The sequence below is a fragment of the Euleptes europaea genome, chromosome 14 (genome assembly GCF_029931775.1).
Source record: "Euleptes europaea isolate rEulEur1 chromosome 14, rEulEur1.hap1, whole genome shotgun sequence".
NCBI lineage: Eukaryota > Metazoa > Chordata > Lepidosauria > Squamata > Sphaerodactylidae > Euleptes > Euleptes europaea.
Genome location: NC_079325.1, coordinates 44,718,674 through 44,736,843, shown reverse-complemented (window position 1 = coordinate 44,736,843; position 18,170 = coordinate 44,718,674). Strand labels below are relative to the sequence as shown.

The window sequence follows — 18,170 nt, the reverse complement described above, 5'->3', positions numbered from 1 at the left end:
TGTGGCGGAAAATGAGAATCAGCAAGGTCTGGGAAGCCAGAGTTCCAGAAAAGCAACTCCTTCAGTGTAGTTGCATCACTGCTGCTGCTCATTAAAAAAAAAAAAAAAGGAACTCAGATTTGACTGTGAAACAGGAAATCACCAGCCAGGGGTGGTTTATACTGTGAGTTTTGTTCCCAGAGACTAGCTGAACAGAGAGAAAAGAGCTGATTTGGGGCTCCCCGTTGCCAGACAACGTTTGGCTCTGTCGATGGGCTCCCTCGACCTCATTCATGGTGGTTTCAACCTCCCAGAGAGTAAAGCCACCTTCTGTTCTTCAAGGCTGTAGTCAGCCTGCTCTCCTGACACCCCCAGAACTCCTTCTTCATCTTATTATTATTCATAGAGAAGGCGATGAAGCTATTTTTTCCAGGTCACATGAGCCAGGATGCGGGGGGATCCTATCAGGAACGGAGAAGCAAGATCAAAGGGGATCAAAGGAAGATATGGGGTGAAACACTGAGGACTTTATAAAGAGATGAGCTCCAAGACACAGCAGATGCTTTTCTTGCCGGTGGATGGCCCTCAGGAAGTAGACAAAGACATGACTGATGAAAACATCACCAGGAAGTTCAGAACTCCCGCTCAAACCTACACCTATTTTGTCATTGTTTCTCTCGCCGCCTGTCTTCTTCTGGCATTAGGAACCATCATGATCTTAGTATTTCAAAGGATGGTAAGTGACTCTCCTCCCTTTCGCCATGGCTCTGTAATCACTGATCCTTCTTGCAGAAAATATTGTTGAATGCAAGGTCTCAAGCCTGGCTTTTGCAGGTTTATGAATCCAAGAGGTGTTCCAAGCTGAATTTCGCAGAGCTGGTGCACCTCAGAGTGTAGATTGTTGAGAATGAGTTCCAGGCTCAGTCCTTCCATATTGCCAAATGCCTGCAAAGATAGGACAGACAAAGTTTACAAGGCAAGCTCCTTAAGGCAAGTTTTTTTGGGGGGCGGTTATGTTCATTTCTAAAGTGTCCTGCAGGTTGATGGTATTATTCTCTATATACCATGGAGTGAAGAAAGTGGCAAGAGAGACCTTTTCTTCCCATAAAGCAAGGCTCACCCAATTGAAGCAATCTGCAGATAAAAGGTTCAGGACAAAAAATGAGAGAGAAATTCACACAATGGAGAATGAACGTTATAGAATTTGCTGCCACAAGATGTGACAGTTGACACTGGTTTGGATGGCTTTAAATGGGATTAGACAAATTTACAGAGAAGATGTCCATTAAAACTTATTAGCCATGATGGAGAACTAGAACCTCCATGTTCAGAGTCAGTATATCTTTAGAGATTTCCAGATGTGAGAAGTCATTGGTTATTGGGGGGCATGTAGTGAAAATGACAGGTGGTAGATTTGGAACAGAAAAAGAAGGGTCCGTACCACAAAATTAATGTATGGAATTCACTGCTAGAAGATCTACTGACGGGCCCATGTTTGGGAGCTTTGAAAGGGGATTAGAGAAACACATCGAGATTTATCAGTGGGTATAAGTTATGGTGGCTAAATCAACCCTCCATGTCCAGAGGTAGTATATTTCTGAATATCTGTTATTCTAGGCAACAGCAGGGGGAGGCCTTACCTCCTGTGTTCTGATTTTGTGGACTTCCTAGGGGCACCTAGTTAGCTACTGTAGAAATGTGAAGGGAAAACGTTGTTGGAAGATGAATGTGTGTCTGTGAGATCATCAGACCAAAGATTAATCTAATCCAGGATGCTGAGCATTACATGTATATTTGGCTTCCAGATGTAGCCAGTTGAAGCGTCCAACACCATGTCTTAGAGAGCAGATGATATGTGTATGACTGTCCCACACAATGCTACCACGTGGATTCCACACTAATTCCTGTAGGACTGCAAGGAATTTTGCAACAGTTGAAGCCATTTTCTTAATCAGTTTTCACAATGGATCTTGGGCAAGTCACTAAGACCTCACCTAGGGGGTCTGACCCAAAGAGTGTTTGTTCTTCTCCAGCTGGCAAGATATATCTAACTTCTGGCACAAATGAATATGGTAGAATATGTAATATAATTCCAGTCCTCTCTACTTCACAGGGGGGTTGCAAGATTGTTAAAGTCAGTAGTTACATGGTAGCTTAAACTCCTGAAATGAAGAGGGAAAGTTACTTAGATATGTATGCAAGCAAAATGCCTGTCATGATGAACACATGAAGCTGCCTTATACTGAATCAGACCCTTGGTCCATCAAAGACAGCACTGTCTACTCAGACCGGCAGCGGCTTTCCAGGGTCTCAGGCAGAGGTCTTTCACATCGCCTACCTGCCTAGTCCGTTTAAATGGAGCTGCTGGGGATTGAACCTGGGACCTTCTGCATGCCAAGCAGATGCTCTACCACTGAGCCGCAGCCCCTCCCCAGGGAATTGATGGGAATGCATATGGAAGTATAGTCAATTGACATATTGAAAGAGCTGTTGGGAGATGCAATGTATGTTTATATGTACAGTGCACTCCTCTTTAATTTTAGTTCAACTGGGAGAGTTTCTAAAATTAATTCTGGAATTGAAGCTTGCATGTTTGCTTCAGCTTTCTTTCCACTTTCATATTTCTCCACTTTTGTTTTACGGACAGCCGAATGTGCATTGTTATACACTACAAAAAAGCAATCTTAACGTGACCATACGTATGTGCATATGCTAGCATCAAGAATTTTTTCTTGGGCTATATTTCACTGATGCACACATGTAAAATTGGAAAATGCCATGCAGGGACTGAGGGCTTTTGAAAATGGAGCTTGCACAGTGCCCGGGGTGGGGTGGGGGGAATGAAGCAGTAAAAAAGTCCTAGCTCAACAGTTTTGTTTGGGAAACAAAACTGAATGAGCATATGATGCATGATACAGAGTCTGGATATAATTAAGAAAAAAAACGGGGTCACATCAGTACAAAACCATGAAATGACAACAGGCTAATGCATGCAGCAAACTGATTTGACATCCTATGCATAGTGGCAAAATCTGCAGTCCTTTCCCTTTTTTAACCCCTTCCTGAACTATTCTGTCATAGGGTGTTACCGCACTTGTATTCCCAGCAATGTATTAAGAGTTTGAAAATGTTATAAAAAATACTGTTCGCACTTTGTTTTGCCCCTTTAGCTGTGAAGACGTCTTCCAACCATTTATAAGCCGTGGTATCCAAAAACCCTTTTAAAGCGATGTTTTTTACAACATTTTCAAACTCTTAATACATCGCTGTGAATACAAAGTGCAGTAATCCCCATAGTATTGTCCTATTGCCTTTACAGGAAAACTCTCCTTAACAACTCCATTTTACAAAATTTGCAGAATGACTGCAGCTTGGGAGCCTACCTTACCTCCTCAGGCATGCCAATCCACAAGGTGAGGGCCACAACAGAGAAGGAGTGTGTATGGGCAGTTCTTAGGGTTGCCAGGTGGATGGTTTCAGTGGGCAATCATCCACCAAGCCACCTGGCTGCTCCTGTTTACTCCCGGAAACACTGCATTGCTGCGGCTGCTTTAGCACTCAATCTCCCCCTAAAACCTCCCGCCAGTGGAGAGGGGAGACCTGGCAACTCTAGCAGTTGTTGACCGTGCCCTTTTGCACAGTGGCATCTGATGGAGGTTGGGTTGCCAGATCCCTCTTTGCCACCGGCGGGAGGTTTTTGGGGTGGAGCCTGAGGAGGGCGGGGTTTGGGGAGGGGAGGGACTTCAATGCCATAGAGTGCAATTGCCATTTTCTCCAGGTGAGCTGATCTCTATTGGCTGGAGATCAGTTGTAGTAGCAGGAGGTCTCCAGTTAGTACCTGGAGGTTGACAACCCTAGCAGAAGGCCCTAAACAGCTGAGCAGAGCTGTCATGGTAGAACCTAGGAGAAGAGGCCGCGCTGCAAATGTGAGGGCCCAAGGCCATGCAGGGCTTTGTGCACAAAAAGTCAGTACCTTGAATTTATTTATTGATTTTGTTCATTTTTTTTTTAGGCTGCCCTCCCTGACCAAGTCAAGATCGGGGTGGCTAACAACCATTTTAAAACAATTCTGCACAATCCATAAAGATTAACAATTTCTATATGCCATGAAGGAGCTAGAAAAGATTTTGAAGTGTAAGGATGTGTCACCGGCCACCAAGACTAGATTAATTCATGCCATCGTATTCCCTATTACTATGTATGGGTGTGAAAGCTGGACAGTGAAGAAAGCTGATAGGAAGAATGTAGATTCCTTTGAAATGTGGTGTTGGAGGAGAGGGTTACGGATTCCGTGGACTGCCAAAAAAACAAATCAGTGGGTTATAGATCAAATCAAGCCTGAACTGACCCTAGAGCCATGTTGGCGAACCTATGGCACGCGTGCCACAAGCGGCACGCCGAGCCCTTTCTATGGGCACGCGTGGAGCCGCCGGGCCCCCCCGCCCGTCCCCCGCCCGTCCCCTGCCCCCTCTTTGCGGCCTCGACGTCATCTGCCTCCCGCCGCCCCACTCCGCCTTAGCAGCAGCAGCAGCGCCGCCGCCCCACCCAGGCGCTGCTCCAGATCCGCCACCGGCCGCTCATGCTCGGCCCCGAGGGCTGCCCTGCCGGCCGCCCCGCTATGCCCACCGAGTCGCCCCCGCCCCCTTGGCTGCCCGTCCCCCTCCTCCGCCCCTCCTCGCGGCCTCGGCGCACGTTTCCACCTCGCCGCAGCCAACTTTGTCGAGGGGCGGGGCGACTCGGCGGGCGTAGCGGTGCGGCCGGCAGGGCAGCCCTCGGGGCCGAGCATGAGCGGCCGGTGGCGGCGGCGGGTCCAGAGCGGCACCTGGGTGGGGCGGCGGCGCTGCTGCTGAGGCAGAGCGGGGCGGCGGGAGGCTTGCGGGAGGCTTGCGGCGGGCGGCTCTTTTGCTTGCCACTGAGAGATGCACATTTACCCCATCCAGAGTCTCAAAACTGCATGGGGGGGTGGGTTTTTTGTTGTCTATTTGTGAAAGAGAGGTTTTGCCTTGGACTTGCCACTGAGATGCACATTTACCCCATCCAGATTCTCAAAACTGCATGGGGGGGGGTGTTGTCTATTTGTGAAAGAGAGGTTTTGCCTTGGACTTGCCACTGAGATGCACATTTACCCCATCCAGATTCTCAAAACTGCATGGGGGGGGTGGTTTGTTGTCTATTTGTGAAAGAGAGGTTTTGCTTTGGACTTGCCACTGAGATGCACATTTACCCCATCCAGAGTCTCAAAACTGCATGGGGGGGGGGGTTGTTGTCTATTTGTGAAAGAGAGGTTTTGCCTTGGACTTGCCACTGAGATGCACATTTACCCCATCCAGATTCTCAAAACTGCATGGGGGGGGGGGGTTGTCCATTTGTGAATGGGAGGTTTTGCCTTGGACTTGCCACTCAGATGCACAACTCAACAATAAGCCCCCCTGCAGAGTTTTGAGAATGCAGATGGGGAAAATGGTGTTTGTCAGTCATTGCCATGATTTAATTTTATGGATGACAAAGGATAGTACAGTTTGTTCTGAAAATGAAATCCTTAAAGTGTGGAATTCTCTGCCAAATAATTTTAAATCAATGAAAGCACTTGGGATTGCTTTCCTTACTTTGTTTGGATCATTTTATGCTTGTGAGCATAAGATGTTAACGTATGAGTTGTTTTTTCTAAACTAAAACCTCAGTATTCAGGTTAAATTGCTGTGCTGGCACTTTACGATGAATAAGTGGGTTTTGGTTTGCAGTTTGGGCACTCGGTCTCTAAAAGGTTCGCCATCACTGCCCTAGAGGCTAAAATGACTAAACTGAGGTATTTTGATCACGTCATGAGACGACAAGAGTCACTGGAAAAGACAGTCATGCTAGGAAAAGTTGAGGGCAGCAGGAAAAGAGGAAGACCCAACAAGAGATGGATTGACTCAATAAAGGAAGCCACAGCCTTCAATTTGCAAGATTTGAGCAAGGCTGTCAAAGACAGGACATTTTGGAGGACTTTCATTCATAGGGTCTCCATGAGTCGGAAGCGACTTGATGGCACTTAACACACACACATATGCACAATAAAAGCAAGGGCCTTCAGGCCATAGCAGCAGTAAGTTTCAGATTTCAGTAATAAATGGCAATAACAATAAAGGAGGGGGAACATAAAAACAACAACAAAGGACAAGGGTAGGAGAGGAAACTGTAAGGGAGGCCAGCCAGATGGAGCCTATTGCTTTCCTCAACCATAGGCCTGGCGGGTCAGCTCAGTTTTACAGGCCCTGCGAAACTCCTTCAAATCCCTCAGAACCCGAATCTCACTGGGCATAGCATTCCAACGGGCTGGTGCCAGAGCCAAAGAGGCCGTGGCCCTGATTGAGAACAGCCGGATGCTTTTTGGGCCAGGGATCACCAGCAGATTTTCTCCAGCCAAGTGTAATGCTCTTTGGTGGGTGTATCAGGAAAGGCAGTCCCGGTAGCTGTTGGGTAGCCCATGGATTGACTGTAGGGTCTGTTATGCGTGGCTGTTTCACTCACCGCCACCCCTCTGACAACCTCAGGTCTTTGGGTTGATTATGCATGCCGTTTCCAACCATCAGAGGTCGCCTCGCTCTCCCCCTGCATTTCCTTACATTTAGCCCATGTTTTCAGAGACCTGTTTTATCTCGAATTTGACAACGCAAGCAAAATGTGGGAAACTCAGGGGGAGAGTGAGGCGACCAGGGGGAGAGCGAGGCCGGAAATGGCATGCATAATCAACACAGAGACCCGAAGTCGTTGGAGGAGTGATGGCAAGTGAAACAGCCATGCATAAAAGACCTAGAACAAGTGTAATGTGCATGTCCCATTCTATAGTAACTGGAATCTTCTGGCTGACTTCAAGGGCAGACCTATGTAGAGTGCTTTGCCACAGTCTAATTTGAGTGCTTCTGTTGCAAGGTTCCAGGTGGCTAGACAGGCAGAGTCAAGGTAGAGGGCCATCTTCCAGGCTTCATGAAGTTGGAAGAAAGCATTTTTTTTGTAGCTGCATTAACTTGCTTCTCCAGCAGTAATTCTGGATCCAGTGTAACCCCTAGACAATTAACTGAGTAAACAAGGGTCAGCTGAATTCCCAACCAGAATTATTTATAAACTACTTTTGTTCCATCATGCATCTCACAGAGGCATACACAGGAAGGATGGAATTCCAGAAGGTTCCTCCAAGGAGCTCAGGATGGTGTACGTGGTTCTGCCCAAGCCTGTCATGTAGGTTATGCTGAGACAGAGTGGATGGCCAGGCATAAGGTCACCCGGTAAGGATCATGACAGAGCGAGGATCTTTCCTCCTCCCCTTCAAATCATCCCTCCCAGAATCATCTTTTTATTTTATTTTATTATTTTAAACCTAACTTTATATCGAAATAAAACTTGATTGATTGATTGATTGATTGATTGATTGATTGATTGACAGAGTGAGGATTGGATTCCAGGTTTCAAAGATTCTAGTCCAAGTAGGGTTGCCAAGTGCCAACATCCAGGTACTAGCAGGAGATCTCCTGCTGTTACAACTGATCTCCAGCTGATAGAGATCAGTTCACCTGGAGAAAATGGCCACTTTGGCAATTGGACTCTATGGCATTAAAGCCCCTCCCCAAACCCTATCCTCCTCAGGCTCCACCCAAAAAACCTCCCACCCATGGCGAAGAGCGACCTGGCAACACTAAGTCCAAGGGTCATATCCAGCAGAAAATTTCCATTGATGGGGCTATTTTTGCCAATTACTACCACAGCGGCATACCTCCAGTTCTCCTCTCATGATGTTCTGGGGGGAAGTCTCTTGGGGAGCTCTCCTATCCTCCAGCTGCATCAGGAAAGGGCAGTATAGATTTTGCTTGGGATCCAGACCCATGACACTAACCACTACTCCTCCACAATGGCTCTGCTTTTCACCACAGGGGAGCAACAGTCAATAAAAATTACCACAGTACAGTATTATAAAACCCCAATCAAATGCATGAAATCAGCAATAGAACTAATGAATCAGAAATGCAGAAATATATCAAAGCAATAAAATTACCCAAGCCTCCAAGGTCAAACTGATATCAAGTGTTTAGATACTTAAACAGGCAGATGAAACATTTCCAGCTTTCCTAGCTAAAATCTGCCTGCCAGAATGGTTATATTCTCTTAAAGCAAAATACCTCTCACTCCCCGAAATACCTGCTACTCCTCACAGTCCAATTGTGAAGCTTCAAGATAGCAATCCAAGGGTGAAAGTACTGAACTTAGCATATTAATTAAAACCATTGCACTAAAATTTGCCAATGAAAAGTTGTTTTGCATTTTTTAAAAAATACTCCTCAAGAGTTCTGTTTTGAAAGATTTTCGCCTGTAAGAATCATACATTTCTAAAACAGTACCAAATTCTAACTTTATATGAAATTGCATCTCAGCAAGTCATAACCCATCCATACAATAAAGAAGAAGGCAAAGGGCCTGACAGCATTTCTTAAGAACTGCAGCCTTTAGAGGTCATTATTTCTTCTTCTCCTTCTCCTCCTCCTCCTCCTCCTTCTTTTTCTTTTGCTGTCATCACAGCTGGCTTATGGTGACCCATAGAGTTTTCAAGGCAAGAGACCTTGGGAGGTGGTTTGCCATTGCCTGCCTCTGCGTCACTACCCTGGTATTCCTTGGAGGACTCCCATCCAAATACTAGCCGGAGTCAGGGCTGAGAGTGTAGGACTGGCCCAAGGTCAAGGTTCCCAGGTCCTAGTCTGACACTTTAACTGCTACGCCATGCTGTCTCTGAGAAGTCATATACATTGGCATAAATTATACTGCCTGCTACACTGATATGCTGCCTTTGCTCCATGAATACGACTAGCATGGTTGTCTTGTGTCCATTGGTTGCTCTGCAACATAGAAGAAGAAGAAGTGTTTTTTATATGCCGACTTTCTCTACCACTTAAGGAAGAATCAAACAGGCTTACAATCGCCTTCCCTTTCCCTCCACACAACAGACACCCTGTGAGGTACATGAGACTGAGAGAGCTGTAAGAGAGCTGCGAATAGCCCTAGGTCACCCAATTGGCTTCATGTGTAGGAGTGGGGAAACAAATCCAGTTCACCAAATTAGCGTCCGCCGCTCATGTGGAGGAGTGGGCAACCAAAACCAGCTCTCCAGATCAGAGTCCACTGCTCCAAACCACCGCTCTTAACCACTACACCATGCTGGCTCTCTTTATTCTTTGTGGGGGAAAGATTTAGGTTCAATCCCAGGAACTTCCAGTTAAAGAGTTTCAGCAACTGTTCAGAATGGCTGTTCTCTTCCCAAAATGGATAACTGCAGCCAGGCAGAGGAGACAATATTGGGCTGGATGGCCTGATTTTCTGACTTCACAAAAGGCAGCTTCTCAAACTGACTGAGTAGCTCATAAACTACAGAGCCTCAGGGAAGAAACTGATGGACATTCCTAAAATTTAGTTGGAATTTTGAGTTTCATTTCTGAACCGAAAGTAAGAGTGCTTTAAACTGAGTTGGACGTGGAAGACCTTTTCCCAGACGTGTGGGTATTGACTGCAGTGAGTCAGTGGTGAGAAAAAGACACCCAGCCCATCTCTGGGGAATGGTTATTTCCCTGATCTCAGCCCTGGCATTGAAAATGGTTTCCAATGCAGAACTTTAGTATAACCTGGTTCAGAATAAATCCCATCTGAAATAATTCTATAAAAACGAAACTCTTTTGAAGAAGGCAGAAGAAGAGGGATCGGTTTTTATACCCCACTTTTTCTCTACCGAAGTGGCTTACAATTGCCTTCCCTCCCCAGCAGGTTTTATGTGGAGGAGCGGGGAATCAAACCCTGTTCTCCAGATCAGAGTCTGCCGCTCTTAACCACTACAACATGCTGGCTCTCCAAAATAGCTCAGCAATGGAGCGCAAGTTTTATATGTAGAACATCCCAGGTTCAGAATGAGGGAAGGAGATGTTTCCCCTTGTCAGCTGGACAACCAACTTGCCCCTCTATCTTCAAATCTACAGGCTCAGAAGTCAGCTGAACAGGAGAGGAGGAAGAAGAGGAGAATGGAGGGAGGGGTCCTTCTTCTTCTTCTGTACCTCAGTTGGTATATTGGAGTCACTGCAATGCTTTTTGGCTGAGCTGTAATGCTTGTCTTCATTACATCGGGCTGAAGCTTGTGCTCAGTGCCAAAGAAGTAACATCTATGGTGGAAACTCTATAATTTAATTCAGAAACTCTCCCCATATACTGGGAAGGGATTAAGGAGAAGGTCAATGCAGCACAGAGTGAAACAGAGGAATGGAACTGGGAGAAATCAGCTCTAACAATTACTAATTATCTTCTTTCTTCCTTAGCACCTTACTTGACCCTAGGATTTGAGAGGGCTGGGAAGAAGCTGAGGCAATTAGTTGATAAAATAGAGATAAAGAGGTGGCCAGAAGCTCCAGTCCCCATACCCGTTCCCCATGTTTGCCTACAGTTCCTTCCAGCTTTCTCCACCTGTTGCGGGAAGAGCTTTTGAAATTCTCTGCAGACAGAGTTTTCACAGCGATCTCAGGAAGGGAGCTTTGACTCTTGAAACCTATACCTGGAAATCTTCTTGATCTTTACGGTGCTGCTGGTATCAAATCTTGCCCTTCAAGTTCAAACCAACACAGCTACCCACCTTAAAGTGGACCCTGAGGAACAAAAGCAGCCATTTACCTTTTTTTTCTGAATTTTAATCAGAATTGGAGAAGACAAGTAGCACGAGGCCTCATTATTTTACAGACCATTTTAGTTAGACGGCAAGAACACATGGAAGGTGGAATGTTCTCAATGTTCCTTTTTTTTACCATCTCATATGTTCTTAAATAGGAGCCCCGTGGCGCAGAGTGTGCAGTCCAAACTCTGCTCACAACCTGAGTTCGATCCCGATGGAAGTCAGTTTCAGGTAGCCGGCTCAAGGTTGACTCAGCCTTCCATCCTTCCAAGGTCAGTCAAATGAGGACCCAGCTTGCTGGGGGTAAACGGAAGATGACTGGGGAAGGCACTGGCAAACCACCCCATAAACAAAGTCTGCCGTAGAGCTTTTTCCCTGACTAGGTTTAATGTTATTCCATCAGCGGTCTTATATGGCAGATTCCAAAAAGTGGCCTAGGATGACAGACTCTGCCCATGTGAACTGAAATAAGTTGAATCAATTTGGTATATCCTTTTTCACTGCCCATTTTATTCAGATATATGGCTTAAATATATTGATTCCATCTTCACAAATCCGATAGGCCTGTCTGATCAAGCTAAAGAACATCATATATTGAAAGATACTTCTCCTAATATAACTGAGGAGGTTGCCAAATTTCTTAATAATGCTATAAGGGTTCGCCAAAAAGGGAACTGGAGATAAATTGCTGTTCCTAATTTTGCCTGTATTTGATGTTCAATATTTTAATCGCTATACTGTGTTGGTTGATATTATATGCCACTAAAAGTTTTGAATTTAAATTTGAACAAATTCTACCTAGTAAACGTCGGGTTGTGACGTCACCCCATGGGTCAGGAATGACCCGGAGTAGCAATAATAGGTAGCTCTTATCATCAACTCAGAGGGGCAGGACCAGTCAAAAATTGTAGGTTGGTGTGTGTGTGTGCATTGGTGTGACTGTGAGGGGGTGGGGCAACATGTGTGTGTGTGTGTGTGTGTGGGAGATGCCTCTTTCTAGCCCCTGCAAAAAGCCAAAAACCTCTCTCTGCTGGCTAATGCTCTTATCAGCGGCTATGCAGAGCATGTTTTACAGACTGCATGAGAGACAGGGCATACTTGTGTGTGTGTGTGTGGCTACCTGTGTGGCAGCCCTTCTTCCCCTCCCTTTTTTGTAAATCCACCCTACCCCCGCCGCAGAAAGAAAGCTTCCAGACCTCCCCTGGCCGAAAAGAGCTGTTTATCTCTGGCAACGCTTCCTGTTTTTCACGGGCCACAAGTTCTGAGAGAGAGAGAGAGAGAGAGAATCGAAGGTTTCATAAAACCCCTGTAAGGAGCGGGGGCTTGGGTGTGTTTTTTTAAAAACAAGATCTTACCATCTTTGCACTCTATCGAATGAAAGAAAGTAACGGGGCTGTTGAGATCTATACAATAGAGGAAACGCCTCTTGGGAGGGGGAAAGAGATAGGGAGGGAGGAGCCAGCAGGAGGTAGGGGTGTGTTTGGAAAAACACATGTGATCTGCCCCCACCTTCATTGGGGAGTGGGAGTGGGGGGAAGGCACTGAATGGCTACTCCATCACAAGGCACAAGGGACATCCAGACAGGAGAGAGTGAGAGACAGAGAGGGGGGGGGAGAGAAACTGAACTTACCAGTTCTCTGCAAAAGTGCTCACAAAATAACGCAGACATTTTTTCCACCAAGGGAGGGGGAGGAGGAGGGGGCTGGGTGCCTAACACAGCTACAGCGAGGGGATCTGGAGGCAAGCAGGCAGGCAGGCAGGCAGGAGAGATTCCTATTCCACCTTTGATTATGAGGTGGTAATCAAGAGGTGTAGTCTCATCCTCTGGCTCCTGCGGCACAGGAGTGCTTATACAGCAGACCCTCCCCCAACCCCTCCAAATGCAAGTTCCTTGCAGGAACTTTTGAGAAAATCATATTTTTGCACAATATGTCTGCAGTGGACAGAGAAAACACCCTCCCTTCCCCCCTCAAACAAGTCCTGCAGCCCCAAAGCCCCTGGTTTTTTAAAGTTTTTTTCTTTCCCACTTTACAGCCAAGACAGCTCAAAATCTACAGCCAGTCCTTGCAAAAAAAAAAAAAAAAAAAACTGAAGAGATAGGCAGAGGGTGGGGGTGGCTGAAAACAGTGGTTTTTTTAATGCAGAATGGAGCTGATTCCTAGCCCCACTCATTCTGTTCCTGAACAGGTAGAGAGGAAGGGCATGTCTTTCTGAGGGGGAGGGGAGGAGGGGAACTTTTACAGACACATAGAGAGTGAGAGAGAAAGAGAGACAGAGAGAGAATTTGTAAGACAAAGGCAGGGGGCTGTGAACCCCCCACAACCCCCACCCAATTTTAAGGTGAGCTAATGTTCAACCAGATCTTACCCCCCAGCAGAGAAGTGTAGCAAAAGTAAGTTTAAAGCGGTGCTCTAGAGGTATTTTTTTGTTTAACAGACCAGAGCTGCTGCTTCTTTATTCAAACAAATGGTAAAAGAGTCAGAGAGAGAGGGAGGGGGTGGGTGGAGAAGGAGGGAAGCCTGCCACGGAAACCCCCAGAGGTTTCTGCTGAGTCAGGTTTCAGGTTTCTGCTGAGTCATTCCTATATAGGGGTGTCAGTCTGATGGCCCTCTTATCAAGGCCTGCAGCTCAACACATGTTGTACAAAACAAGCCATGCTATCAGAAACTTTCCCCTTCATGCTGTCAGCATCTGACACTTTCTTTCATTCTAGACAGTTTGATTTTTTTGAAACACAACACCCCGGTTTCACACTTCTAACATCAGGGGTGTCTGAAGCCATGCAGTGGTGGATTCCAGGAAGCAATCCTGCCATCTTTGAAAACAGCCACAGACCTCACAGTGAGATAGGGCTGGTTCTAGGGGGCTGAATGAGGGAGGGCTCTCAGACTTCTGCTTGCTGCCTGGCCCGTGAAAGTAAAAATAAAACACAGAGCTTTTTTTTCTTTAGCCATAGGCAGGATGGCTAATTCACACCAACAAAACACACAGACGCCCCCTGTTTCTGACCCTCTTCTGTGTTTTTGTTTTTAAAAAACACCTAACGCCGAGCCTGCCAGGTAGGCTCCGGTGACCCAACTCACGGAGAGAGATGGGTAGAGCGTCGAACTTTGGCACGGAGGTCAGGGGTGGCAATCCTGGGCACCCCGTTTATTTTGTGGAATTAAGAGCTGTTTTAACAACGACCACCACCGAGGTGCTGTCCTGCACGCGTATCGTCGGGGGTGTAACTTGTCACCTATCACCGTGTGCATCTGGGTGAGGGGATGAAGGGGCTGCAATCCCCGAGGGTCTGCAGGGTGGCAGGGAGGAAGGGGGCACAAAATGCCCCCTGATCGAAATAAGGTTCTCACACAGGGTTGGAGGCATGCCTCGGGGAGAGAGGGCCTCCAAAGCTCGCTAGTCCGAGAAGAGTGCGGCCCGAACCGCAGAGGGGGGCCCGGGGGGGAAAAAGCCGGAGGCGGGGTGGGAGGCCCCGGCAAACAGGCTTAAAAAGGACGGCTCAGGCAGCCTTCTTTCTATGGCATGCTCAAGTGTTTCTGCATCTCTCATTGTGCTATGGAGGATAAAAGCAATGTTTATTTAGAAATGCACCCTATGACTCTAGCACTGGCAGGGGAACAGGCTAAGGGGGAAGAGGAGCTGATTTATGAAGAAATGGACGCACTGGGGGCACCGGCTAAGGTGGAAGAGGAGCCGGTTTATGAAGAAATGGTTGCGCCATTTGCAGCCACCCGCACCCCCTGCCTATCTCTTCAGGTTTTTTTTTTTTTTTTTTTTTTTTTGCAAGGAGGGTCTGTAGATTTTGAGCCAGAGAGAGGTTTTTGGCTTTTTGCAGGGGCTAGAAAGAGGCATCTCCCCCCACACACACACACATTGCCCCACCCCCTCACAGTCCCACCAATGCACACACACACACAAACCTACAATTTTTGACAAGTCCTGTCCCTCTGAGTTGATGATAAGAGCTACCTATTATTGCTACTCCCGGTGCTTGCACAGGGGACCTTTACCTTTATGTTCTTAAATAGGCATGTGGCCAGAAACTATATCTGAGTTTGGATTCAGTTTCCTTAATTCAAAATGTTGTTTGGATTCTGTACTATCCAGTAGGACTAGTGGTGTGCATCAGATAAAGCTGAACCAACCTTCCCCCATACCTTTTTGGTATTTTTCTGGAGTGTTTTCCACCCAAAATGGCAGCCATTAAAGGAAGTCAAAAGGCGAATCCCCGAATAATGCCAAATGCTGGGTCCATTGCCGGCTCCAAAGTCCATGTGGACATTGTAGCCAGCAGCAACACAGGAATGGACACTGGACTCGCTCCAAGCCAAGCCTTCAGCCCTGTGCCATGTATTCTTCAGGTTTGACTTTAATAACCACCACCACCCTTTTAAAAAAAAATCCAGGCAAGTTAATATGGCAATTTGGCTTTTTCAAAAATTTCCGTGTCTTTTCAACCCAAACCTGAAAAATATGAAAAAATGGTGCATAGCCTAGCTGGGACACACCTTGGCCTCTATTGTTTGTTTTTGCTTTTACCTACCCATGGAGATAAAATTCTCAAGGATTCTTCACCCAAGGTATCCTCCTTTCCATTTTTTAGACAGGTTGTACAAAGTCTCCCAATTCTGTGTGTGTGTAAAGTGCCGTCAAGTCGCAGCCAACTTATGACGACCCCTTTTTTGGGGGGTTTCATAGCAAGAGACTAACAGAGGTGGTTTGCCAGTGCCTTCCTCTGCACAGCAACCCTGGTATTCCTTGGTGGTCTCCCATCCAAATACTAACCAGGGCTGACCCTGCTTAGTGTCTGAGATCTGATGAGATCAGGCTAGCCTGGGCCGTCCAGGTCAGGGCCTCCTGATTCTAGAGGTTAGTAAAATTTTCAGTTGCTGACTAGAGTGAGAAGAGGGATGTTTTAGCCCTCTAAGTAGTTACTACAATGAAATTAAAATGTGGGACGGGGTTTCTTTTTCTTGACACTTGTAAAAAAAATAAAAAGGTCCTCCCACAACTGCTTGATTTTATTCTCACTCAAGAAGATGTCTGAAAGATTGTAACTTGGTCTCATTTGGAGAGATGGTCTGATCCTTCATCGCTGATCTCTGTTGCAACTCTGTGTGTGTTCCCATACTCTTTATTATGGAGGAGAATGTTAAACCTTTATCCCTCCCATTTTCAGGGCAAATGGGCTGCTAATTGCTGGGTTGGGGGAAAAGGTTGGGTCTATTCTTCTGTCATCTCCCCCAGTCACGTTTTCTACAGCTGACTTAGCTTGCATGCAGAATAGCTCAGGAAAATATGATGTAGCAAGAAAGTCACCCCAAGTCTTCCAAGTCAAAGTCATGATAAGGGGAAATAATTGCTGTGCACAGGAATGCCAAAGGGGATTTTCCTGTTCAGAGAAAACATAGGCTAAGTGTTTGGTTGGTCAAGAACCTTGTCAGGCATGTATCTGCTGAGTCATTTTCTCCCTTGCTTCCTCTTCCCTACTCTTTGGTGTCCTGGGGAGAGATGGTGTGGGGACATGGAAATTAGTGGCAGTGCCCTGCCACAGACATTGCAATGCAGCTAAAAATGTCATTAAAAGGTAAAGGTCCCCAGTGCAAGCACCGGGTCATTTCTGACCCATGGGGTGACGTCACATCCTGATGTTTACTAGGCAGACTTTTGTGTATGGGGGGGGGGGGTTGTCAGTGCCTTCCCCAGTCATCTTCCCTTTACCCCCAGCAAGCTGGGTCCTCATTTGACCGACCTCAGAAGGATGGATGGCTGAGTCAACCTTGAGCCGGCTACCTGAAACCAACTTCCATCAGGATCGAACTCAGGTTGTGAGCAGAGCTTGGACTGCAGTACTGCAGCTTTCCACTCTGTGCCACGGGGCTTCCAAAATGTCATTAGGATGTGGCTATTTGATCACCCCAAAATGGAGGTAATCCAGATTGGTTACTCTTCTGCTGTTAGCAACCAGGGCACATTCATGTCAAATTGTGATCTGTCATGTTCCAAATGCACATCCCTATTCTCTAATGGAAGGAAGCTGTCAAGTGATGACTGAGTCCATTCATCATTGGCTCCTTGAAATCTTTTGTAAAAGTGACACTCCTTGTTTATAATGGAATATTCTCCATTTCCACAGCTTGTCATGCTGTATCACTTCATCTCAGTGGGATAGCAGAGGACAACCCATCTAATTTCAAATCTTGGCATTAATAGCTTTTTTGTGGGGCCTTTGTGGGCCAGAAAAATAAGGCTTCTGGGAAACAAAATATATTTTATTGGGTGTCTGCTGCAATCATGTTGAAATCAAATGCCCACATTATCTTCTATAGATCGCCATTAAGTGGCATCCTGGGAGGAAATGAGATGCATTTAATGCCTGTCATTTCCTTGAAAATCACACCAAGAATCCATCAGGTCTGAGCCCTCCCTCCTGCTCTGCTATAAATGAAGTTTCAGGAGGTGATTATATCATTCTAATAGAAATGTCTTGATCATTTTTTTCACTCCCCAAAGTTGATTTTTTTAGAAGCAGGATCAGACAAAACATCTTGCAATTCAATTACTTGGGTAGTTAGAGCAGGCTCTGACTGGGATAGCCACAGGTAGGGCTGTCGATTCGGTCCATCCCGAACCGAAAAACAGCCAAATTCCCCGCGATTCAGCGGTTTTTAGTTCGGGGCGAACTGAACTCAAAAAAAGGAGGGAAACGGGGGAGCTGAATTTGCCAACTTCGGGGTGTTCGGCGAATTAATTTGGCAAATTAGGAGTTTGCCCCCCCCCCCCGCGTGCCTTCACGTGGCGTCTCCATGAAGGCACACGGGGGCCCTTTAAACAGATCTGCGCCTTCCAGCTGGGAGGCACAGATCTGTTTAAGAGCCCCCCACGTGCCTTCAGGGGGCTTCCCTGAAGGTGTGCAGTGGGCTCTTTAAACAGATCTGCACCTTCCAGCTGGGAGGAGCAGATCTGTTTCCCCCCCGCGCGCCTTCAGGGGGCTTCCATGAAGCCGGGCGGGGGGTGCTTTAAACAGATCTGCGCCTCCCAGCTGGGAGGCACAGATCTGTTTAAGAGCCCCTCGAGCGCCTTCAGGGGGCTTCCCTGAAGGTGCGTGGTGGGCTCTTTAAACAGATCTGTGCCTTCCAGCTGGGAGGAGCAGATCTGTTTCTCCCCCGCGTGCCTTCAGGGGGCTTCCCTGAAGGTGTACGGTGGGCCCTTTAAACAGATCTGCGCCTTCCAGCTGGAAGGCGCAGATCTGTTCCCCCCCGCCGCCTTCAGGGGGCTTCCCTGAAGGCACACGGGGGGCCCTTTAAACAGATCTGCGCCTTCCAGGTGGAAAACACAGATCTGCTTAAAGGGCCCCAAGGGCGCCTTCATGGAAGCCCCGTGAAGGCCCGCAGAGGGGCCGAATTTTCCCCCGAACTCCGGATCTCACGCCAAAGTTCGCGGATCCGAAGCGGGGGAGTTCGGACTTCGGCATGTCCCGAATTTAAACGGGCCGAATTTTGCCGAAGCTGA

General features: G+C 47.0%; 1 protein-coding gene across 1 annotated transcript in view; it reads left to right on the top strand.

The window, feature by feature from the left end:
- Positions 1–435: 435 nt before the first annotated feature.
- TNFSF8 (TNF superfamily member 8) overlaps positions 436–18,170 on the top strand; it is a 40,816-nt gene continuing 23,081 nt past the window's right edge. Inside the window, exon 1 of the mRNA XM_056860737.1 lies at positions 436–715. Coding sequence (XP_056716715.1) covers positions 518–715 — 198 coding nt within the window. The 5' untranslated portion in view covers positions 436–517. The remainder of the gene's footprint in view (positions 716–18,170) is intronic.